General features: G+C 34.4%; 2 protein-coding genes, 1 long non-coding RNA gene and 1 pseudogene across 3 annotated transcripts; 1 reads left to right on the top strand and 3 right to left on the bottom strand.

Moving 5' to 3' along the window:
* The first annotated feature begins 4,058 nt into the window (after positions 1-4,058).
* LOC140981295 (CASP-like protein 1E2) lies at positions 4,059-6,870 on the top strand. Its single transcript, XM_073447655.1, has 2 exons — positions 4,059-4,414; positions 6,341-6,870. Exons 1-2 carry the CDS (start codon positions 4,140-4,142, stop codon positions 6,675-6,677), a joined length of 612 nt encoding a protein of 203 aa, XP_073303756.1. The 5' UTR covers positions 4,059-4,139; the 3' UTR covers positions 6,678-6,870.
* On the bottom strand, positions 6,513-8,165 carry LOC140981294 (beta-D-glucosyl crocetin beta-1,6-glucosyltransferase-like; annotated as a pseudogene).
* Positions 8,166-8,909: 744 nt separating this feature from the next.
* Positions 8,910-10,495, bottom strand: LOC140981293 (mogroside IIIx synthase-like). The gene has a single exon (XM_073447654.1). The coding sequence runs from the start codon at positions 10,423-10,425 to the stop codon at positions 9,073-9,075; it is 1,353 nt and encodes a 450-aa protein (XP_073303755.1). The 5' UTR covers positions 10,426-10,495; the 3' UTR covers positions 8,910-9,072.
* Positions 10,496-20,621: 10,126 nt separating this feature from the next.
* Positions 20,622-21,648, bottom strand: LOC140980367 (uncharacterized). Its single transcript, XR_012175932.1, has 3 exons — positions 21,452-21,648; positions 21,243-21,345; positions 20,622-21,030 (listed from the first exon to the last, which is right to left on the bottom strand). It is a non-coding gene; the product is annotated as an uncharacterized lncRNA (long non-coding RNA).
* Between the last annotated feature and the right edge of the window lie 3,294 nt (positions 21,649-24,942).

Raw genomic sequence — 24,942 nt, 5'->3', positions numbered from 1 at the left:
AATCAATACCATAAAGTATCTGAATGGTCCACATGGTGGATGGATTGGTCCACAAATATCACCCTGAATACGTTCAAGAAACATTGGTGATTCAGTTTGGATTTTGGCTGGTGATGGTCTTATAATAAGTTTTCCAAGAGAACATGCTTTACATTGAAACTTATTATTCTGAAAGATCTTCTGGTCTTTCAATGGATGACCATGTGTATTTTCTATAATTCTTCGCATCATTGTTGAACCAGGATGTCCTAATCGATCATGCCAATTGGTTAATATTGAAGAATTATCAATTACCATGTTTGATTCAATGGGACGTATATGTGTATAATGCAATCCAGTAGGGAGCATTGGTAGTTTTTCAATCACATATTTCTTTCCTGATTTATATGTGGTAAGACACATATATTTCTCATTCCCTTCATTCATTGTTTGAGTATCATACCCATGGGAATATATATCATTAAAACTCAACAAATTTCTTTTCGATTGTGGTGAATATAAAGCATCATTGATCAAAAATTTTGTACCATTAGGTAACAAAAATTGTGCTTTACCACATCCTTTAATCAAGTCTACAGGACCTGATATTGTATTCACCGTTGTTTTTGTTGGTTTTAGTTCCAAGAAATATCTTTTATCTCGGAGGATAGTGTGCGTTGTACCACTATCGGGTATGCAAACTTCAGCTTTGCTCATAGCATTTTCCATATTTGAACTTCAAAAAATATGCAATGAAAAAAAATTAATGACAATACATATTTAAATATAACACATATCATAATTGTACAATAAAACATTATCATATAAATACATGAAAAATAAATTATTGTACATTTATATTCTACCACTATATTGTTCATTTTCAGAGAAATCATTGAGAAAATCTGCAGCATCAATATTGTTCATTTCTATCCCACCAACATATTGATCATTTCCAGAGAAATCATTCATAAAATCAGCAGCATCAAAATGAGTTGAATCACTCAAACGGTCACTTCGCTCAGTGAAGTTGGTCTCTTTTTCTTTCCCCTTTATCGATTCTCTATAGAGCTTGCAAAGGTGCTCAGGGGCTCGACAAATACGAGACCAATGTCTTGGAGTGCCGCATCTGAAACAAGAACTTTCAAATCTTTTCGAGTGATTTTCATTAACACTCATGTTCTCATGATGCCTTTTCTGTGGGTGGTTCGTGACGCCCTTTTAAGATGAGTTATAAAAATAACTATTTCTATTGTTTTCAAAAACACGGCCTCGACCACGATCACGACCAATTCCACGTCCACGTCCACGACCACGACCTCGACCTCGACCAAAATCTTGTCTTTGAATTTGATTTTGGTTTCCAGGTTTAAATTCATTTTTACTTACAGCATTTACTTCTGGAAATGCTGATGATCCAGTGGGTCGGGACTGATGATTTCTCATTAGTAGCTCGTTTTTTTCCGCCACAAGAAGTCAGACGATGAGCTCAAAATATCTTGCAAATCCACGCACTCTATATTGTTGTTGTAAAGTTATATTTGATGCGTGAAACGTGGAAATTTTTTTTTCAATCATTTCCGATTCTGTGACCTCATGTCCACAAAATTTTAGCTGCGAGATTATTCGATACATCGCTGAATTGTAATCACTGACTTTCTTAAAATCTTGGAATCTTAACATATTCCATTCATCACGGGCGGTCGGAAGTATAACTTCCCTTATATTTTCAAATTTTTCTTTCAATCCTTTCCACAGAGTCATGTGATCTTTTTCGATGAGATATTCACATTTTAAACCTTCATCGAGATGTCGACGCAAAAATATTATAGCTTTTGCTTTTTCTTGTGATGAAGATATACCATTTTCTTTAATGGTCTCGCTTAGACCCAATGACTCAAGATGCATTTCTACATCGAGAGTCCATGGCATATAATTTTTCCCCGTAATGTCGAGTGCAACAAATTCGAGCTTTGTCAAGTTTGACATGGTGGTACTAAAAAAAATTATGATGCATTTTATTAGTTAATGAATATTGCAATACAAAGTAATGGATAAACAACAAATACAAGCATTCGTAAAAATAAAGAAAACACATGAGGAGGATATTCTCCGATAAGTACAAGATTCGTGAGTATTATAACCAAAATAATTAAAAATAACTTTGTGAAAGCCATCTTCTTTTTTCTTCAAAAATTTGATGAAGAATAATTTTAGAGAAGAAGAGAAAGTTTGAGTGATTGAATGTGTTTGTGAGATCATATTTATAGGGCAAAAACTAGCCGTTTTGTTACCGTTTATGACCGTTGGTGTACAAGAAAATAAATGTATGTATTTGTATAATTTTATGGTAATAATATGGTGTATATAATATTAGTAATGTTTTAAATAATTATGTATATCATATCACAATATTATAATGAGGTGTCATAAGATATTTTGTTTAAAAACCTTATAGACTTTTATACTTGTCGTATCCATTACCGGGAGTGTGGGATGTCGTCTTAACATCCTCCCAGGATTTACAACAAGTTTTTTGAAAAATTTATTTTTATTATTTATAATAATATTATATTATATAGTAAATATATAAAAAATAAATAAATAAATAATAAAATAAATATTATTACTTTTGTTACCTTTTTCTTCTGTTTTGGAGTTTGGAAAAATATGGAAGATTTTTAGAGCTTCGTGCTAATAACGTGTTGTGAAAAAGTAAAAATTTACGGAAAAAAATAAAAATCTCAATCTCTCAAAATTATCACACTACACATTTTATAATATTTTTCTCTCAACTCAATTGTGATTTTCTTCACAAATGAGAGATCTATTTATAGAAAATTTTTACAAATAATCCAAAAATAAAATACATCACCTACATCATCACACACTAATTTTCAATATTCAACACCTAATTTTACCTAATTTTCAACATTCAACATTCATATTTTCAACACAAATATTTTTCATATTTTTAAATAATTTTTCAACAATATATTAATTAATATTAATTATAACGAATGGTGAGAACAGACGAGTGGTCAACTCATCGGCCAACTCACAGAATCAACCTATCTGTCAAAGAAATCTTCGAATATGGGTCAACAATAATTTAATTTAATAATATTATGCCCCCATCCCTAACACCATTATTTGATTTTTCATTTATTTTATTTTATATTATCTACTAACTATATATTAATATTAAGTTACAAAAGTTTGGCATGTTGGCATGACATTTATTTTCTTGTTTTTTGATTTTTTTTTTCATTTTATCAATTTTTTTGTTCTCGCCTCCGAATTTATATATTTACGCCGAATAAAGGGCCAAATTGATTAAGTTACAAAAAAAATTCGAAAAAAATAAAAATTATACAAACACATAACGCGCATATATACGATATTACCACACGTCTATTTTTTCGCCTTCTATCGTTAACGCGTACCCACGCGTTCCCATGCATTTAATTACTTAAGCCATGCAATATATTTTTATTCTTCACACCGTTACCGACGAAATAATCAACTTAAATAATAAATATTGAAAATTTCGTGCATAATACTATATATAAATTTATATTTGTATAAACATTATTCCATGATTTCCTCTCTCAAATAATTATTTCTGACGCCAACTCAGACAAATAATAACCAGTTAAGTTGCTTCATAAATTATTTTCGAGTTAATTTGCCAACTCATACAAATAACAACCCAGTTAATTTTTTTAAATATTTCGAGTAAATTTGACGTTATTTTCTTTCATCTTTCAACGGATTAATCATTTAAAACTTTCACATTTTGAATTAACTAATAATTATTTAAAATAAATCTAATCGTTCTAGCTAGCTAAACTATCGATCGACTCGTCAAAGGTGTAAGGAATTTTATATTACGGATACTTGGTTTCTGTCCCCTATGACTTATCTCTGCCCCGAACTTTGATTTTGAAACAAGTAAAGACAAAAATCGAAGAATCAAAATAGTCATATTTGCACACCTTTTCCCCTATATAAACCCTTCCAAATCTTCTGGTTTTTCTCACATCTTTGCCCCTCCTTAATTAAACCCATTTATTTTATTGGAAAATATATACATTAAAATCTTCCAACAAAAAGAAAAGAAAAGAAAAGAAAAGAAAAGAAAAGAAAAGAAAAGAAAAATGGAGTCCCAATACAAAGCAAGCAACAATGGAGGAGTGGAGAGCGGCGCAAACACAGCACATGGTAGAGAAAGTGAAGTGGCGGTGGCTAACAAGAGGAACTTAAGAGGTTGGGACTTTGTTCTGCGGCTTCTGGCTCTGGTTCTCTGCCTGACAGCGGCGATTGTTTTGGGGGTTGACAAGCAGACGACTACGGTGCCGGTCTCTTTGGTTCCGACGCTGCCGCCGGTGAATGTCCCCGTCACCGCTAAATTTCACTACTTGTCTGCCTTTACGTAAGTAATCATATATACATATATATATCTATATTTATATTTATGAAACGTAAGTGTATCATTTTATTCTCTCGTGCTGTATGGTATTAGACAGGCTGAAATTTTTTATATATTAATTTTAGAAATCTTGGATTAATATGTGATAATTCAATTTAAAATATTAAAAGATTTTAAAATTTAAAATTTTAGTAAGATGGTCCAATTTTCTTGCCTCTCTGCATGGTGAGTTTAGGACGAAATTTCGAATTAATGGTATATTTGTTTTTCAACCAAGAAAAATAAAAATCCAGTGTGTGCTAGAACGACACGAATAACGAGGTCTATTGTTTTAAAACATGTAATTAATTATCAAATTTGATTTTTTTTAAAGATATGTTGTTTGCAAAAAATACATTTATAATTATTATTATGCCAACTTTCTTTATTCTTGAATAAGAATTCAAATTTATAAAATCAAGCCAAACATTATATATTTATGTCTTAGAATTTGAGTTTCTGCTAAGATTTTGTTAAATGGAATAATTTAGATTTGAGATCGATTTTAAAGTTTTTTTTAAAGAGAAATACTATAAACTGTTGTATATATTGCTTATTAGATTTATAAATTTATTTGTACGAATAATTAGCAGGAGAGGAACGATGAAAAAAGCTACTGATATCTGATAATTTGACTTATCCGTAGCCCAATAAATGTTGAAGTTTGAATTCCTTTCTAAATTGAAAAGAATATCCCCTGCGTGTGAATATATAATAAGTTAATTAAAGGTGACGTGCTTAGAAGTAAAATACAAATAATCCAATCGATCTTCCAACATCAAATTAAATATAACTAATTTTTGAGTCATTGAAACCATTCTTTCAATTCATTTCTAGAAAGGATATTATATTTAAATCTACAAAACTTATATAAGATAATCTCATCGGTCAATTGAATTAGACGAATTCTTCATCCGTTTTATTCATAAAAAATATTAATTTTTGTATTTCAGGCATGAATCGGATCTACCCTCTCATTTAAATCGTATTTATTTATCTTAATATCTATGGTTGTTTTTGTTATCATGATTAATGATGTATTATTTTTTAAATTGATTATATATTTTAAGAAATAATCTTCTAAAAATTGAATGACAGCTTTAAATTTTGTGAATTTTCTTTGCAATGGAATCCAAAAAATAACCTATTTGATCGAACTCACGATAAATTAATTATTTTATTTATTTTTGGAAAATGCATCTATCTATAGTAAACGCTTGTCCAAATATATTCACTCTCCATGGAGTTCTAACTACCACCCAACAACTGTATACAATTGCGGTATTAAATGTGATGTAAATTTAAAATAATAATAATAATAATAATAATATTTAATTTTGACATAAACAAATAGAAAAATTTAGACTTGCGGGGGAGCTTTAATTTTTAAATGTAATTGCAAAAAATGAAATTATTACTCCTTAAATTATACCCTATTTTTTTTTTTTTTTGATGTAGCATCTAGAATTTTTTGTCATGTATGGTCCTCACACCCATTAGTCTACTTGGGTTTAGAAATTTCTAGTAGTGTGCCAATTCAAACAATTTACTGCCTACCCCATTACTTTTCATTTATGTAGTTTGACTAAGATTTTTGAAATTTCATATCTTTTAAGAAAGTTTGACTTATTTTGAGTAGGAAGGGAGACAACGGCAAACCATTGTGGATGCCCATCTTCCACAAATTACCTTTTTATCACTTTCATGATTTTTTTTAGCCGGCATTGAAACTGAGATTTCGTCATAAACTTGAGATCTTGACACTGGATGATGTACAACATGATTTTTATATGTTGTAATAAGAATGTTAAAAGATTTCACATCATAAAGTTTTAGTATTTTGATTTTATTGTCAAAATTGTAATAGTTTTCTTTTCTAATTCTTTCTAGGTTCCTTGTGGTGGCAAATGCTATAGCATGTGCATATGCTGCCATTTCATTACTCCTGGCATTGGCAAATAGGGGTGGGAAGAAGGGTCTTTCCCTTCTTGTCATGATTCTTGACCTAGCAATGGTGGCACTACTTTTCTCCGCCGTCGGAGCCTCCCTTGCCGTTGGCCTTATCGGCTACAAAGGAAACTCGCACGTTCGTTGGGACAAGGTGTGCAACGTGTTCGGAAGATTTTGTCATCAGGTGGCTGCCTCCATAGCTCTCACCGGCGCGGGAGCGGGTGCATTCTTTCTGCTCGTGATCCTCATCCTGTTTAACTTGCACAAAAGATACTAAAACATTAATGTCTTAGACCTTGGACTTATGGTATAGGAAAGTGTGCGTGGATGTGTGAGTGAGTTTGTTGTTACTTTACACTATATGTAACTTTATAATGTTTGAAATTGAAATTCATGTTTGAAAAATATGATATTGTGAGTGTAACTTTTATCTGTTTTCAAGAGAAATGCGATGTTGATATTTGTGTTTATCTTAAAGTCATTTTGAACAAGACATTCTTGTCGTAAAAGAGCAACATGACATAACATAAATTGCAGTAATAACCATAATATTTTGTAATACAAACTTAATTATACTTAGAAGATGTCCTTCCTATCAAAGTGAAAGAATCCCATGATCCTCTATCTTATTTATGATATCAAATTCGAAGTTTCTCTATGAGCAAGTGTACTTTCATTATGCTCAAGCATCAATGAAGCTCTGATGTTGCATCCTTAATTAGTCTGTTGCTTATACTTCGTGCAAACTTGCAAGAGCTGCTCTGCTGCTTCATTCATGGCCTCTTCTTCATTTTTCATCTTCTCACTCAACTCCATAGCCCTGCGCCTCAACTTTTCGCCGCTCGTCTCCAAGATAACCTTATTTATTGCATTCGCAAACTCATCTCTCCCGAAATTTCCAACCTCATCTCTTGCAACCTCAACACCAACACCAGCCTCTACCACAAGCCTAGCTTGCAAAGGCTGGTCGAGTTTCAAAGGTACCGCTATAACTGGTACGCCAAAATAAAGGCTTTCCATAGTAGAACTCATCCCACAGTGACTCACAAAAGCACCTACACTTTTGTGTGCCAAGATTTTTGCTTGTGGCGCTCACAATTACACCCCTTTCTTTTACACTATCTAGAAACCCCTTCGGCATTACCTCATCAATGCTCATCGTCTCTCCGACAGGAGCTCTTACCACCCATATGAAGTTAACATCGCAAAGCTCCAACCCTTTTGCTATCTCCTCCATTTGTTGTTTAGACAAGTAGTTTTCACTGCCAAAAGAAATGAACACGGTTGAAAACCGGGGTTTCTTGCTTAGCCATTCCATGAGCTTCGAACAATTTTCATTACTGTCAGGTTGTGTAATAAGAGGACCAACGGGTAAAATGTTTTTCTTACACAAAACAGACAAATAATCCACATACTTCCCTTCAATTTCCTTGCATGTCTTCATCAAAACAATGCCATAAGATAGTGCAAAGTGGCCAAATACTGAATATTTGTCATTCTCATCTCTTTCAAGTCTACCAATAGCAGCCTGCACCGCCTTACTTTCATAATCTTTAAGGTACAGTGCCGGATATGGGTAAGTTGAATCTTTAACGGTGAACTTATGATAAAAATACGAATATGCTGCAGCACCAGTGGTGGCGAAATGGATGGCAGGAATGTTCATCGATGAGGCAACTTCCGCAGCCCACGGTTGAAAACCATCGTAAATCAGTAAATCCGGCTTCAGGTTGCTGATGATATCAGTGAAGCTGGAGATAGACATTTGAAAAGTATATATATGACGTAATTGAACTACCAGATTAAGATTAATATTTCTTAACAAAATTATAGTCAAATGTGGTGGCTTCAACAGCCAAATCAAACTCTTTGTCAGAAGATTATGGTAAATGTGGTGGGGGAGTATTAACACAACAAAAAAGAGCTATGGTATTTGTACTTGGTATTTTTAGTTCAAGCACACTTGAAACCAAAGAATGCAGCAAAGATGTAATTTTGGTGTTGTAAATATGACATTTACAACTGGTAGATCTATGTTTTTCATCCAACTGACCTCAACAATATATATTCTACAGAAAGGATCCAAATCAGTATATGGCATTGGAAATTAGAGCAACCACACAACCACAAATAATGAATTTTAACGTAGGTAAACATCTTTATGATGTTGAAACAACCTAAGTACAAGAGTTCAGTGACAGAACTCAAAACATGGGAAGCAAGAACAAACCTCAGTTTTTGGCAACAAACTTATGATGTTTACTGGAGCTGAGAAAACAAAGATGAAAAATCGATAGAGACGAGTGATGATTCTAATTCCATAGATAAAATCATAAAAACACTTTCAATTATTTGTAAATATTCAAGACGAGAGCGAGAGATACATGATGTTGTAAAAGTGATTAGGGTTTTGAAATAAGAAAAAAGAGGGGAAAAATGTAATACGACTGCTTTTGATATCATATCTCACTTGATTTGTCAATTAATAATCAAATAGTTATTCACAAATGGAAACAAGACATTCTTGTCATAACAGAGGAACACTGGACATGACTTGATGTAAATGGCAATAATTATTACTATAATATACATAAAACTAACTTGCCCACAAAACAATGCTCATTCATCAATGAAAATATTATGTTGCCGCATGATAATACTAAGAATATAACCTATAATTTCCGTTGCTTATACTTCATGCAAATCTGGAAGAGCTGCTCTGCTGTTTCATTCATGGCTTCTTCTTCTTCATTTTTCATCTTCTCACTCAATTCCATAGCCCTAAGCCTCAACTTTCCACCACTCGGCTCCACGATAACCTTAAGAATCGCCTTCACAATATCATCACTCGTGAACTTTCCATCTTCATCTCTTGCAACCTCAACACCAGCACCAGCCTCTACCACAAGCCTAGCATTCAAAGGCTGGTCGGATTTGAACGGTACCGCTATAACTGGTACGCCAAAATAAAAGCTTTCCGTTACGGAACTCATTCCACAGTGACTCACAAAAGCACTTACGCTTTTGTGTGCCAAGATTTTTGCTTGTGGCGCCCAGCCCTGCACAATAAGACCCCTATCATTAGTTCTATCAAGAAATCCCTTGGGCATGACCTCATTAATGTTGATTGTCTCTCCAGCAGGACATCTTACAACCCATATGAAGTTAACATTAGAAAACTCCAACCCTTTTGCTATCTCCTCCATCTGATCTTTAGACAAATAGTTTTCACTGCCAAAAGAAATGAACAACGTTGACAACTTGGGTTTCGTACTTAGCCAATCGACAATCTCCGAATCATTCTCTTTATGGTAAGATTGTGTGATAAGAGGACCAACAGGTACCACTTTTTTCTTGCACAGAACAGACAAATAATCCACATACTTTCCTTCAATTCCCCTGCATGTCTTAATCAAAACAATGTCGTTAGATAGTTTCAAGGGGCCAAACGAATAATCTTTGTCATCCTCATTTCTTTCTAGTTGACCACTTTCAGCCTGCAACGCCTTCCTTTCGTAGTCTTTGAGGTACACCGCCGGATAAGGGAAAGTTGAATCTTTGCATATGAACCCATGATAAGCAAATGAATATGTTGCCGCTCCTGTCGTGACAAAATGAACTGCAGGAATGTTCATCGATGAGGCAACTTCCGCAGCCCACGGTTGAAAACCATCAAAAATCAGCAAATCCGGCTTCAGATTGCTGATGATATCAGTGAAGCTGGAGACAGACATTTGAAAGGCCTGAAAAAGCCTTGGCATGAGATTTGGGGGGACGTTTTTCGTCGTGTGGAAGTACGGAGGAAGATCATGGAATGATGGTAATTGGAGTTCAACTAGTTTGATTGAAGATCGTTCTTGAAATGAGGTTTTGATCGAATCCAGGTTGATTGCTGTAGAACAGAAGTACATATGGAAGTTCTTGTTTGACAAATTCTTGGCTAGCTCAAGAAATGGGAAAACGTGGCCATGTGCGATCCATGGAAACATGAGGATATTGAATCTACTCTCAATTTTTGCCTCCATGAATGGGAAGTTTTTGCTCTGTAAGTCAGAGTCTAGACTGTGTCCTGGTCTTTGGTGTAGTTCTCTCTTGTTTTCGGCTTAATTCGTGCTACTCAAATGAGCCCTAAACTTATCCATTCAACATCATGACCTAGCATACATGTCATGCTGAAGTAAATGATGACACAATGTAGAATTGTGGTACACTTCAGGTCGAAATGTGGTACTAAAAAAGTACCCAGAGACTGAACACAAAAAAAATCGACGGCTGGGGACTGAAGGCCAATTTCTCGTATATATTAAGGGGAAGGTTTGAGAAGTTCTCGGATTTAATATTTATGACAAAAATTTGTGTGAGACAGTATTACGGATCGTATTTTGTGAGACCGATATCTTATTTGGACCATCTATGGAAAATATTACTTTTTATGTTAAGAGTATTAATTTTTATTGTGAATATCGGTAGGGCTGATCCGTCTCACAAATAAAAATTCGTGAGACCGTCTCACAAGAGATCTACTCAATATTTATTTAACACGTGCTGAATTTGATTTTCAAGTATAATAATTAATTAAAAATAAATGGAGTCAATCAAATTGCAATAACTGAGTTATGACTCATTTTTCAATTCTCTCGGCTATTTCTCCGCCAAACATTGCTAGTTTGATTTGGATCATTTGTTTAATGATGTATGTATAGATTTATATTATAATCATAATCATAATTTACTTGTGATATAGTTAATATTATGTTATTAATAGATGTAACTACTCATCAATAAAATTATTAGACAACTATATTGTTTTTATTTAAATATAATAATTTATTAATTATTTATAATTTTAAAAATAGAAAAGCCTGCACCGAATGTGGGCCAAAGGATTTTGATTTTCATAAACGATGAAAACCGAACCGAATTAACCGATTAGTTTAAAAAAATTGTGATTTAACTTTAATTATATATGTACATTTTCTTGAACACTACAGTCTACACATGGATAAAACATAAAATTTAAAAATTTAAAATATAGAAAAATTGATAAGGTTGATTTTAAAATTAAGGATTGATTAGAATTAAAACTAAGGTTGATTTTAAAATTAAAAATTAAAATATATATAAAAATCGATAAAAAATTAAAAATTTATTAAATAATAGTATTTATTTTATCGGTTAACCGATTTCAAAATTTTAAAAACCGTAATCGAATCGAGTTAACCGATATAACCAAATTTTTTTTTAATTGAAAAACCGAATTTTCGAAATAACCGAACTGAATTTCCGAATTGGCTCGGTTCAGTCGGTTAATTCGATTTAACCGAAATCTTGCTCACCCCTGATTGGAGATGGTCTTAGGTTCTGAACGTCTTTTGTAGTTTTAGAAGGGAAAATAGGTTCTTGTTCTGGTTTTGGTCTACTAAATATTTATAATTTGGCTTTGGTGTAAGTGTTAAAACGAAACAAAAATTTAGTGACGTTACACCTAAAATAATGACTTCTGTGGTGTTACATAAACAATTAAATCAAAATAACTGCAAATTAAAAATTAGATCACAATTTTACGAGTTAATGAACGAATACAAAATAATAGGACACCTTGGTGAGCAAAAAAAGTTACTTCCCCATATTAGAATGTATGGAATTTATATTTTTAATAAAATGATATCATAAATATATATTAAAAGGAAATTCCGTGAAATGAGATGCTACTACATGGGTTTAACATAAGGTTTTTTATTTGATAACTAGTATTGTTCTTGATGAGCATTGGTCCTGCTTCTTCTGGAAAAGCACCTGAAATATCACTGAACAAGAAGGATTCACGGGTGAAGAAGTATTTCAGAGTGGACTTGGAATCACCTGGAGGCATATTCACTTAGTTGGGAGAGGTTATACAATCTGTCATAGAGAAATGACAGAAGAAACAACCGCTTTGGCAATCTGGAATATATTGAAGCATTGTATCTCAAGAAATCTTTAGCCAACAGGTTATACTTGAAGAAGTCTCTATATATGATACATATGGATGAAGGCAAAGATTTAAGGAAATACATGGATGACTTTAACAAGATCATTCTTGATCTAAAAAAAATTGACATCAAGATTGAAGAAGAAGTTCATGCAATCTTGTTGCTGAGTTCCTTACCAAAGACATATGAGGATTTTGTCGATACAACGCTATATGGGAAGAATTTTTAACTATAGCAGAGGTGAAATCAGCCCTCAATTCAAAGGAATTGCAGAAGAAGCATGATTCAAAAAAAGAATCTGAAGGTGAAGGACTAATGGTTAGAGGAAGGTCCTTGAGGAGAGATTAAAAACACCATAAGTATAAGTTCAGGTATAAATCAAGAGGGAAATTCAAGTGTTTCATATGTCATAAAGAATGACATTTTAAAAGTGATTGCCCTAAGAAGAACAAATAGTTTCAAGAAAAGAACAAAGAACATGGATATGCTTCCACATTCAGTGATGGCTATGACCCGGTAGCTGTCTTGGTTGCAACCACCTCTGATCATGAAAAGGGATGGGTCCTTGACTCGGGATGCTCATTTCATATGTGCACCAATGGAGAATGGTTCCATGAACTCGAAGAAAAAGAATCTGGATATGTTTTATTAAGGCAACAATAAGTCTGGCAAGATCATGGGAACTGGAAAATCAATTTGAAGTTCACTGATGGCTGCCAGAGAACTAGAGACTCATTAAGGTTTGTTCCTGATCTGAAACACAATCAAACTTCAGTTGGGATGCTGGATAGTAATGGACTGAATGTGAGGATAAGAAGGGAGTGATGAAAATCTTAAAAAAGGTTCTAAAGCTGGCATGAAAGGAAAAAAATTAAAATGTCTATATATTCTAGAGGTAGAGGTTGTTGTTGGTTCCACTGATCTGGTAAGGGATCAGATTAATAAGGCCAGAAGATGACACTCGAGTTTGGTGCATGTCAGTGAACGTGAGCTGAATTAACTGAGCAAACAAAAACTCATGTTTGTTGACAAGATAGGGGAATTAAAGTTCTGTGAGGAATATGTTCTTGGAAAGACCTGCAGGGTAACATTTAAACCATCCAATACTAAGTCCTAAGGAATCTTAGACTACATAAATGCAGATTTATAGGGCTCTTCCAGGATTAAATCAAAGGGGGTGCTAGATATTTCATCTCAATTATGATGACCACTCTAGCAAAATTTGGGTAACAACACTGTCAAATAATGATAAGGCATTCCAAGTTCTTAAGGAGTGGAAGGTGATGGTGGAGAACTAAGATGGCAGGAAGGTCAAGAAGCTGAGAACTAACAATGGCCTTGAGTTTTGCAATGACCAATTCAATCAATATTGCAAACGAGAAAGAGTATTGAGGCACCTCACTCTGGCATGAACTGCACAACAAAATGGCTTGGCAGAAAGGATAAATAGAACCATCCTTGAAAGGGTAAGATGTATGATGACAAATGCTGGTTTGCCAAGGTATTTCTGGGAAGAGGCCATCAAGATAGCCTGTTATTTGATAAATAAATGTCCATCAGTAGCCATTGATTCTAAAACTCCACAGTAAGTATGGAGTGTGAAGCCATCATATTATTCACATTTTGAGCTTTCGGATGCACAACACATGCACACTCAAAGCAAGACAAACTTCAACCTAGGGCCCAAGAAATGATATTTCTTGGGTATCCAGAAGGTGTGAAGGGGTAAAAACTTTGGTTGTGGAACCAGATAATGTGCATAATAAGCAGAGATGTGGTAATTAATTAGGAAGAAATGTGATATAAAACATCTGCCACAACTCAAAAAACTTCAGAACAGATGACTGTTGAATGCATATGGAAAGAGACATTAGTATTCAGGTAAAGAAGAAACAAGAGAAAATGTGTCAATTAACCAACAAGAAAAATCACCAAAAGACCTTGAAAACTATCAGTTAGCGAGATAGACAAAGGAGAATAATCAGTGCTCCTCAAAGGCTTAGCTATGTAGGTTTAATGGCGTATGCTCTTCTGGTGGCTAAAGACATAGATGAGATAGAGCCACTGGATTTTGCACTAGCCATCAGCTGCAAAAATAGTGAGAGGTGGATTGGACCAATGGAAGAAGAGATGCACTCATTGAGGAAGAATAAAACATGGACTTTAGTGAAACATGGGTGCAAATGGAATTTAAAGTGAAATATCCTATTCAAGTTGTTCAAGGAATGAGATATAAGGCCGGACTTTGACAAGGTGTTCACCCAAAAAGTGTTACGTAAGATTTTATTTAATGGGGTGGGACCCACATTAAATAAAATAATAATAAAATCTTTTCCCACATCGATTAATTTTATAAAACTGAACGAGAGAATTAGTTATAAATAGAGATCAATTACTTCAGTTATTGTATCCCAAAATCAAAAGCTTTTCATCTTTGATAAAAAGAGAGTGCATGGAAAAAAAGAGAGTATTTTTTCTTGAGTGCGGGAATTCTCTTTGTGTGAGTTAGAGAAATTATTTTCTCTGTATACTCGGGTTGGGAGTGTGAGAAATATTGAGTGTATTGGTGTATACACTTGTTGTAATATTTCTTCCAGTTATAAAAGTTGCAGTGCTCCGTGGATGTAGCCTATATTGGGTGAACCACATAAATCTTTGTGTTCTTGTTGGTTATTTTATTCCGCATTTTTTGGGTACTATTATCATCGTGATCGGAATCTCTTCGGGTGTAATTCCCCAACAACTGGTATCAGAGCCTTGTTGTGAAAATTCTTAAAAATTCTGAGTATGCTCTGTGGTTGCAGCTTTGTCTGATCTTACACATCAGAAAAGATTTTTTAGATTTTTTGTTAAGGCTAGAGAAGTGATGGCCGGAGATGATGGATCGGGACCGGGAATCAACAATTTCGACGGTACAGATTTTACGTTCTGGCGACTACAAATTATTGATTATTTGTATAGCAAGAAGTTGCATCAACCTCTATCTGGAAAGAAGCCGGAAAAGATGGAGGATGATGACTGGAAGCTTCTTGACCGACAAGTGTTAGGTGTAATACGATTGACCCTAACGAAGAACGTGACACATAACATGGCGGAGGCAAAAACAACGGAGGAGATGATGTCCATTTTGTCGGACATGTACGAAAAGCCATCAGTAAATAATAAAGTACATCTCATGAAAAAATTATTTAACTTGAAGATGAGAGAAGATGCATCGGTGGCTAAACACATCAATGAATTCAACACCATTGTTTCACAGCTGACATCGGTTGAAATTAAATTTGATGATGAGATTCGGGCACTTATTCTTTTGGCGTCTTTACCAGACAATTGGGAAGCAATGCGGGCAGCGGTTAGCAACTCTGTTGAAAAAAGAAAGCTACAATTCAATGATGTCAAAGATCAAATTCTTGCTGAAGAAGTTCGCAGGATGGATTCGGGTGAAGGAACATCATTGAGATCTGCTCTAAATCTCGATAATAGAGGAAACGGCAGGAGTGGCGAAAAGAGTTTTAACCAATGGCATGGTAGATCCAAATCAATAAATGGAAAAGACAAAAGCAACTTTGAAAAGAATGTGAAGTGCTGGAGCTGTGGTGAGACTGGTCACTTGAAAAAGAATTGCAGATCAACAAAGAACCACGCTAATGTTGTTACTGAGGAGGTACATGATGCTCTATTACTATCCATGGAAAGCCCGGTTGATTCTTGGGTTATGGACTCGGGAGCTTCGTTTCATACCACTGGTAATCGTGATGTATTCGATAATTATATTGCGAGAGATTACGGAAAAGTTTTCCTAGCTGATGGAAAACTTTTGGAAATAATTGGTATGGGAGATATCCGGATGAAGATGACAAATGGATCTGTCTGGAAAATCAACAAAGTAAGGCATGTAGCAAAGTTGACACACAATCTGATTTCAGTGGGACAGCTTGACGACGAAGGTCATAAGATGACCTTTGGTGATGGTCCCTGGAAAATGAAAAAGGGAGCCATGATTGTTGCTCGAGGAAAGAAAACTGGAACACTTTATATGACTTCAAGTTTGAGAAATAAATTAGCGGCTGTGGATGCTGGAGCTAATTCAAGTCTATGGCATAGTAGGCTTGGGGATACGAGTGAGAAGGGAATGAAGATGCTTGTTTCAAACGCAAAGCTACCGGAATTAAAGATCGTTGAACACAAGCTGTGTGAAGCTGTATTTTTTGGAAAGCAGAAAAAAGTGAGCTTTTCAAAAGAGGTTAGAGAACCGAAATCAGCGGATTTGGAGCTGGCACATACTGATATATGTGGACCATCTCTTGTGACATCCCTTGGAGATCACTCAAGATATTATGGCACTACTGTTGACGATTCGAGCAGGAAATTTTGGGTTTATTTTGTGAAAAATAAATCGGATATTTGAGACCTTTAAACAGTGGGAGTTAGCCATGAAAGATGTGATGGATTCACTGTCATCCAATCACATGTGGGAGTTGTCATAACTTTCTGAAAGTAAAAAGGTTTTACATAGCAAGTGGGAGTACCGGTTAGAACATGACGGTCGCAAGCGGTACAAAGAAATACTTGGTGTAAAAAGTGAAAAAGAAGTCATTGGTTACACTGATATTTTCTCTCTGGTGGTAAAGTTAACTACTATCAGGAGTGTACTTGGATTGATGGTAAAAGAAGATTTACATCTGGAACAGTTAGATGTAAAGACGAGGTTTCTTCATGGAAAACTAGATGAAGAAATGAATCAATCACAGTGATTTGAAGTACGAAGGAAAGAGAAAATGGTGTGCAAACTTCAGAAGAGCTTGTATGGTCTCAAACAATCTCCAAGACAGTGGTACAAGAAGTTTGATGGTGTAATGAATAATGATGGTTTTCTGAGGTATCAAGCTGATCACTGTTGTTATGTGAAGCTTGATGGTTATTATATCATACTACAGATATATGTAGATGATATGTTGATAGCAGGAGCTTGTCTGGAGGAGATTGATAAACTCGAGAAAGGGTTATCCAAGGAATTTGCTTTGAAGGATTTGGGTGCTGCAAAACAAATCCTTGGAATGAGGATCCTTAGAGATCGGGTGAATGGAGTCTTCAAGCTTGAAAAGATTCCTGGAAGCAAGAATCCAGCTGATATGCTCACGAAGACTGTTATCATTGAAAAACTGAAGTTGTGTTTGACTTCAGTTGGTCTCTTGGACTAACAAAGGAGGTATGAGCTGCTGCACTGATGATGTGAAGACATGATTGAAATCAAGTCATCAAGTGGGAGAATTGTTAGGTAAGATTTTATTTAGTGGGGTGGGACCTACATTAAATAAAATAATAATAAAATCATTTCCCACATCGATTAATTTTATAAAACTGAACGAGGGAATTAGTTATAAATAGAGCTCAATTTCTTCAGTTATTGTATCCCAAAATCAAAAGCTTTTCAGCTTTGATAAAAAGAGAAAGTATAGAAAAAAAGAGTGTATTTTTTCTTGAGTGCGGGAATTCTCTATGTGTGAGTTAGAGAAATTATTTTCTCGGTATACTCGGGTTGAGAGTGTGAGAAAGATTGAGTGTATTGGTGTATACACTTGTTGTAATATTTCTTCCAGTTATAAAAGTTGCAGTGCTCCGTGGATGTAGCCTATATTGTGTGAACCACGTAAATCTTTGTGTTCTTGTTGGTTATTTTATTCCGCATTTTTTGGGTACTATTATCATCGTGATCGGAATCACTTCGGGTGTAATTCCCCAACAAAAAGAGGGGATGAACTATAATGAGATATTCTCACCAGTTGTGAAGTAAACCTCCATCAGAATTGTAATGTCATTTGTCGTACAAGAGGATATGAATTGAATCAAATGGATGTGAAGACGGTTTTTTGACATGGAGACTTCCAAGAAACAATTTAAATGGAATAGTTGGATGGTTTTATACAAGGAGGGGATAATATTAAAGAAATCCATTTATAGTCTAAATTAGTCCTCGAGACAGTGGTATTAAGTTTGATCAATTCGTGGAAAGTATTGGATATTTGAAATCAAACTTTGACAGTTGTGTATATTGGAGATATGCTATGACAGAAAACCAATTGTTGTTTTTTCTTCTATATTTGGATGACATGTTGCTTGCTAGCAAACACGTAATGGAACTTGACAGACTCAAAGAGAAACTGAAGTCTGAATTTGAAATGAAAGACATGGGCCAAGCTAGTAAGATTCTGGAAATTGACATTAAATGAAATAGAAGTGTTGGGAAGCTATTTCTAACTCAAGAAACTTATATAAACAAAGTGTTAGAGAAGTTCAGTATGACTGGAGCAAAACCATTGATCACACCATTAGCCCAACACTTTCATCTATCTGCAGAACAATCACCCAAAACAGAGGAGGAGACAAAATACATGAGGAAAGCTCCATATGCAAATGTGGTTGTAAGCATAATGTACTGCATGGTCTGTACAAGACCAGACCTGGCTTATGTAATTAACATGACTAGTGGTTTTAATGCTTGTCAAGGAGAGGCTCAATGGGAAGCCTTGAAATGGATCATGAGGTACTTGAAAGGAACAAAATTCAGAGGAATATTGTATGAGGAAATGAGTAATCCAACGTCCATGATTGAAGGTTATGTGGACTCCGATTATGCAAGTTGCTTAGATACAAGGAATTCCTTATCTAGTTATGTTTTCAAGTCTTATGGTGGAGCTATCAGCTGGAAATCATGCTTGCAAAAGGTGACGACATTATCTACCACTAAGGAAGGCAGAGTATATGGCTGAGCCTGAAACAATAAAAGATTGAATTTGGCTTCATGATTTTGCAAAAGAATTAGGTTTCAAATATGAGAAGTTGACAGTGTACCATGACATTCAAAGCGTCATACATCTCATTAGAAACTTTATGTACCATGAAAAGTCAAAACACATTGACATTGAGGCTTACTTCATTAGAGAATTCATTGCAAACCTGGGGATGATCCAGTAGATGTCTTAACTAAAGTCCTGACATTATCCAAGTTTGAGCATTGTCTGAGCTTGGTTAATGTTACCAATGAATAAATGATTGGGTGGAGAGCAGCCAAAAAGAGTTGGAAAGGCAGATCATATAGGCTGAAACATAACCAAAGTGGAGATTGATGAGCATTGGTCATTCTTATAGGCATAAACATAAATTTCTTCTTTGGTTACTTTATGTGTCATTCATGCTATTTGAGATTCCACTGATACATTGCATCGGCAGTAAGTGTATGCCATACATTCTTAATTCATTGTGCACTAATAAGTAGTTCTATTAGAACACTGATTTTTTTAAAAAAATTGTAGAAGAGGAATTTTACACTATGGATCAGGCTTTATAATCTAAATGATTATATATGACACGGAGTCTAGTGATTAACCCAAAACCACAACTGACAGACATGTTTTTAAGATCATAATTAGCCAGTTTTCTTATTATGATTTGATTAAGTATAATAACTTATTATAAAGGCATTTAAGAAAAAAAAATATTTTGCTTATTTTTAATAACATTTAGGGGTTGATCGGCAGTAANCCTGTCCCACTTTTTAAGTGGTTAGATAGGTAAATCATATCTTATTTAGTTTAAATTTATAAACTGTTCAAAATTTCTAGGGATAATAGTAAAATCGATTCTTTAAATTTGTCTGTTTTATATCTTGGTCTTGTGAGTATAAACATTTAAATTTTGGCCTTGCAAGTTAGGTTGTGTTTTGATATTTGGTTTTTTATCGAATGATGAAGTGATATCAGATACGAGAGCATTTTCTTTGTCACATCATCATATTCCGACATATCAGATATGAGAGCATTTTCTTTGTCACATCTATCATATTCCGACGCCACATCATCATATTCTGGTGCTATGTAAGCAATTCAGCAAAAAAGACCACAAACCAAAATATGACATAACTTACACGACGAAAACCAAAATTTTATTAATTAAAAGACCAAAACAGAAAACATATGACCATTTTATCTATTTCCCAAAATTTCTATGTAGAACAAAATAAAAAGTACTATGTGATCATCAAAATCACATTTCATTGGAAACACAAAATATTTTTCATATCTAATAACATGACATGCTATAAATAGCAAAAGCTACCATAATATCGATAAATTAAAACTAACTCATCGATAGAAGAATGCAATTCCTATATATCAAATATAAAAGGATTCCATGCATCATGCTCAAATAGGATAACAAAACTGATTTATGATCTCAAATTCAATGTTTATCTACGATAACAAGAAATATTATTTACCTAATTTGCACTGCAATATTTCCTTAGCCTACTGCTTATACTTGATGCAAACCTGCTAGAGATGCTCTTTTACTTGATTGATGGCCTCTTCTTCCTCACTTTTCATCTTTTCATTCAACTTTTTGCCACTCGGCTGCACAATAACCTTATCAATCGCATTCACAACATCATCTCCCATGAAATTTCCATCCTCATCTCTTGCAAGCTCAACACCAGCACCAGCCTCTACCACAAACCTATCATTCAAAAGCTGTCGGATTCAACGGTACAACTATAACTGGTACGCCAAAATAAAATCTTTCCATTACAGAACTCATCCCACAATGGCTCCCGAAAGCACCTACACTTTTGGGTCCCAAGATTTTAGCTTGTGACGTTCATCCCTGCACAATCATGCCCTTTCCATTAATAATATCAATAAATCCCTTCGGCATTACCTCATGATGTTGATTGTTTCTCCAACAGGGCATTTTACAACCCATATGAAGTTGACATTACAAAGCTACAACCCTTTGCTATTTCTTCCATTTGATCTTTAGACAAGTAGTTTTCACAGCTAAAGAAATGAACGACATTGAAAACTGGGGTTTCTTACTTAGCCATTCCACAATCTCCGAACCTTTCTCTTCATTGTAAGATTGCGTGATAAGTGGTCTCGCACAAAACAACAAATATCCACGTACTTCCCTTCAATTCCCCTGCATATCATAATCACACAATGTCATTAGATAGTTTCAAAGGGCCAAATGCATAATCTTTGTCCTCATCATTTCTTTGAAGTAGATCAATCTCAGCCTCCAATACCTTCTTTTCGTAGTCTTTAAGGTACACCACCGGATAAGGTTGAATTTCTACATTTGAACCCATGATAAGCAAATTGTGAAGACCAAACATTTTGAGCAATAATTTGCGAACAAGAGGAAGCCCATTTTCCAGTCCCTGTCCATTTCGAAGCCCCTGCAACAGCCGATTCTTGTCCAAGTTTGAGAAGGTTTTGCCCAAGTTCGTAGTATTTCGACTACGAGTATTCTTCATAGATTTTCTTAAAATCAATATCAAGTGGGTTTTATCTGTATATTCTTTATAAAGTTTGACCACATAATTTTTCCTTTGTAAATGTGCTTAATGTTTTCCAAAAATTATTATGTATGTCTTCGAAAACTCGATCGGCATGATAAATATTCATTTATATTTGATATGATATTTTTGAAATTCATTTATTATTCGATATTAGTTATGATATTTGAAAGCATGCTTCAATTATTTTAAATGTACCGTAATGATTCGAGTGGTTAGAAATAGCAAAGGAAATTTCGATGTTTGATTTGATTTGATATGAACATGGTGCTTTGGGGTATAATAACCATTTATTTGTGCTCGCACATTAGAGAAGTAACATATAGAGGACTGATCAGTAGACCATTAAAAATGAGAAGATTTTCAGTAATTTGTTAGTATTGGATTTAACATGCTTATAATCGAAGTTATGATTTTTTATGCATATTCTTGGTATTTGTAGTGTACGATAGACTCCCACTTACTGAGTGTTTCCATCAACACTCACCCTTTACTCTCTCTCTCTCCAGATAAGAATGAAGATCGATTAGATGAGGATGAGCAAGTCATGTTTTGAGGATGATGATGAAGAACCAGTTCATGATCAAGCATAGTTGATAATTCGATTTTGTTAAGTTTATAATTCACTTCTATATTTTGTTTTGAATCACATTGTAAAGACGATTATCTATTTTTATGAAATAGGCTGGTTTGAATATTTGATTACTATGAAGCTTGTTTTTTTTTTATAAATTGTGTGATTGTGAAACAATGTCGATATCAACCAATCTCGGTCTCGAGGCGTGACAAAAATGAATATGTTGCAGCTTGGTGGTGATGATATGGACTGCATGAATGTTCATCGATGAGGCAATTGTTAGGACACCTTTTTCTCCCCAAGGCGCAGCAGGAGTTTAAATTTTTTTTTCGACATTCGAAACAGACCTTGGGCTTCGTATGTTTAAAACCATTCATAGAACGTATACATGTTTTACCCGCGCGTATATTACGCTTGGCTCTAAACTATTCTGGTTTTTAAGTAGAGATAACCTTTCTTGTAACTTTTTTCGTATGGATCTCCCTTCGGTTGATTGTCAAATCTGATCCACGATCAGATGCTACATTCTTCGCTTGGATTGCCTTTGAAATTGTAAGTGATTTGTGCATTGAGATTGTGACGTCATAATTTCCAAAATCTTGAATTGGTGCAGCGACAGAAGCACGTCGATGGAAGAACACAAAGTGGCCGAAATATTTTTTTTCCAAAACCTATGGGATGGCCGAAACATTTCCAAGGAAGGGGATGAAGGTTTGATGAATTTTGTACTTGTGTTGTGTTCAAAAATTCCGGTATATATTATAAACCCTTATGGTATATCTATAGAGTGTGACTCCTGATCCCACCAAGAGTCCCTCTCCCACAAAGATTCCTAATATTTGTCTCAAATATATATACATATTTTATATCTCCATAGAAAGTGTATATAATTAAACACTAATATATCTATACATGCACTTTTAATACATGCATAGACATATTAATTAAATTAAATAATAATTATTTAATTTAATTAATTAACTTATTAGTTAATTAATTCTAGACCTCTTTATAACATTTTATGAGAATTTGCACATGTTATTAGTCACCACTATTCGAACCATCATTTAATTAGTAGAATCTAAATCTACTAAATAAATGATTTCGAACTCATTATAACCCCGATCGACGATCCGATAGCGCCGATGTATCAATGATATAATGAAAAACGAAAATTTCGAAATCAAAATTTTCGCTTACCATATTGGGCAGATGCTAGTTTAGTGAACTCTTTCATCAAAACAGGCAGTTCTACTCTCCTTCCTTAATTAGCAATTAAGCTAACTTCCATTTCTTCCATCCTATGGAATCATCTTATAAACCCATTTTATAAATATCTTGTTTGATCTTCATCAAACTATAATCGTCAAATTCAACTTCTTGAACTTTGACTTTCTCAACGGGACACATAATATGATGCTTGTGTGACCCTCAATAGTTCATGGATACAACTAGCTGTGGGTTCACATCTCTATGTGATTCAGAATAAGATTTATTCTTATTCGGATTTACCCTAATTAGCCCCATTCTTTTTATCAAATTCTTAACCAAGAATGTCAGAACTCATTTATGATTTCACCCATTGGATCATGGTAAGAGCGTCTGATAGCATCACCCCATGATCCCTTGGGTATCGTTGATAGTGTCTGCAAGCACCTTAACTTATGGTTAGCATACAATACGGTCCTTTCAACACATATATCCCCATCAAATCTGCAAACATTGGTATATCGAGAGTTGCATATGAATTCGATAACGATGTGATTTATCTTTGAGTACTAATAGTGACATGATATATACAATTATGAAAACACATTTTCCTAAAACACATTTCTTGCTCTGGCCAAAGATTCTTTGTACTATTAAGTAATCAGATCACATGATATCTTAACCCGTAGGCAAACGGTGAACCCCCAACTACAATGTATTTGCTCCTACGTATTTCAAAACTACACCCATCCTCGCCACCTGATGACTTTTAAGAGGCTAGAAAAGCGGATCAAAGTGCACGCTCGTACGTATAGCCCCTACATTGTCCTGGGTCAAATGACTGATAGTGTACAACCATAACCGCAGACTATTCTACCCGATAAGTGAGACCACTTGGACTGTCTGAGGGAGGGTTCAGTGCATCATCATATGATCACTCATCTGTATAAATGGACATCTTCATGTCTTTGCTAATGAAACATTATGTTTACATAACAGATGCTAGTCTTGAGCTCAACTTTTATCCTTATTTTAGGCGGCTAATTTGACTATAAACATGTTTAGAATATATGATACATTTACTAATGAGTTTCATGATCTTACGTTGCAAGGCAGACCTCATGGTAGCTATTATATATTCAGGACTTTATTTATGCAGCTTGCATGAGTATACATATAAATTATAACGTCATAACTGAATAAAATTGTAAAATATTATTAAAATAAAGACCGTTTTACAATAGAGTCATTAAAAGCTCAAGCCACAAGTTGATTTGCTACTCTAACAGCAACTTCAACAGCTCAAAGTTGAAAATCATCGTAAATTAGCAAATCAGGCTTCAGATTGCTGATGATATCACTGAAGTTGGAGACAGACATTTGAAAGGCTTGAAAAAGCCTTGGTATAAGATTTGGAAGGATGTTTTTCCTC

The sequence above is a fragment of the Primulina huaijiensis genome, chromosome 7 (genome assembly GCF_012295235.1).
Source record: "Primulina huaijiensis isolate GDHJ02 chromosome 7, ASM1229523v2, whole genome shotgun sequence".
Taxonomy (NCBI): Eukaryota; Viridiplantae; Streptophyta; class Magnoliopsida; order Lamiales; family Gesneriaceae; genus Primulina; species Primulina huaijiensis.
The sequence above is the reverse complement of the archived record's forward strand: the minus strand, read 5'-3'. Positions and strand labels throughout refer to the sequence as shown.

Bases quoted from the DNA above. Each gene is read 5' to 3' on its own strand.
- LOC140981295 (XM_073447655.1), top strand. From the start codon at position 4,140: ATGGAGTCCCAATACAAAGCAAGCAACAATGGAGGAGTGGAGAGCGGC. The intron at 4,415-6,340 runs GTAAGTAATCAT...AATTCTTTCTAG, and splicing joins CACTACTTGTCTGCCTTTAC to GTTCCTTGTGGTGGCAAATG.
- LOC140981293 (XM_073447654.1), bottom strand. From the start codon at position 10,425: ATGGAGGCAAAAATTGAGAGTAGATTCAATATCCTCATGTTTCCATGG.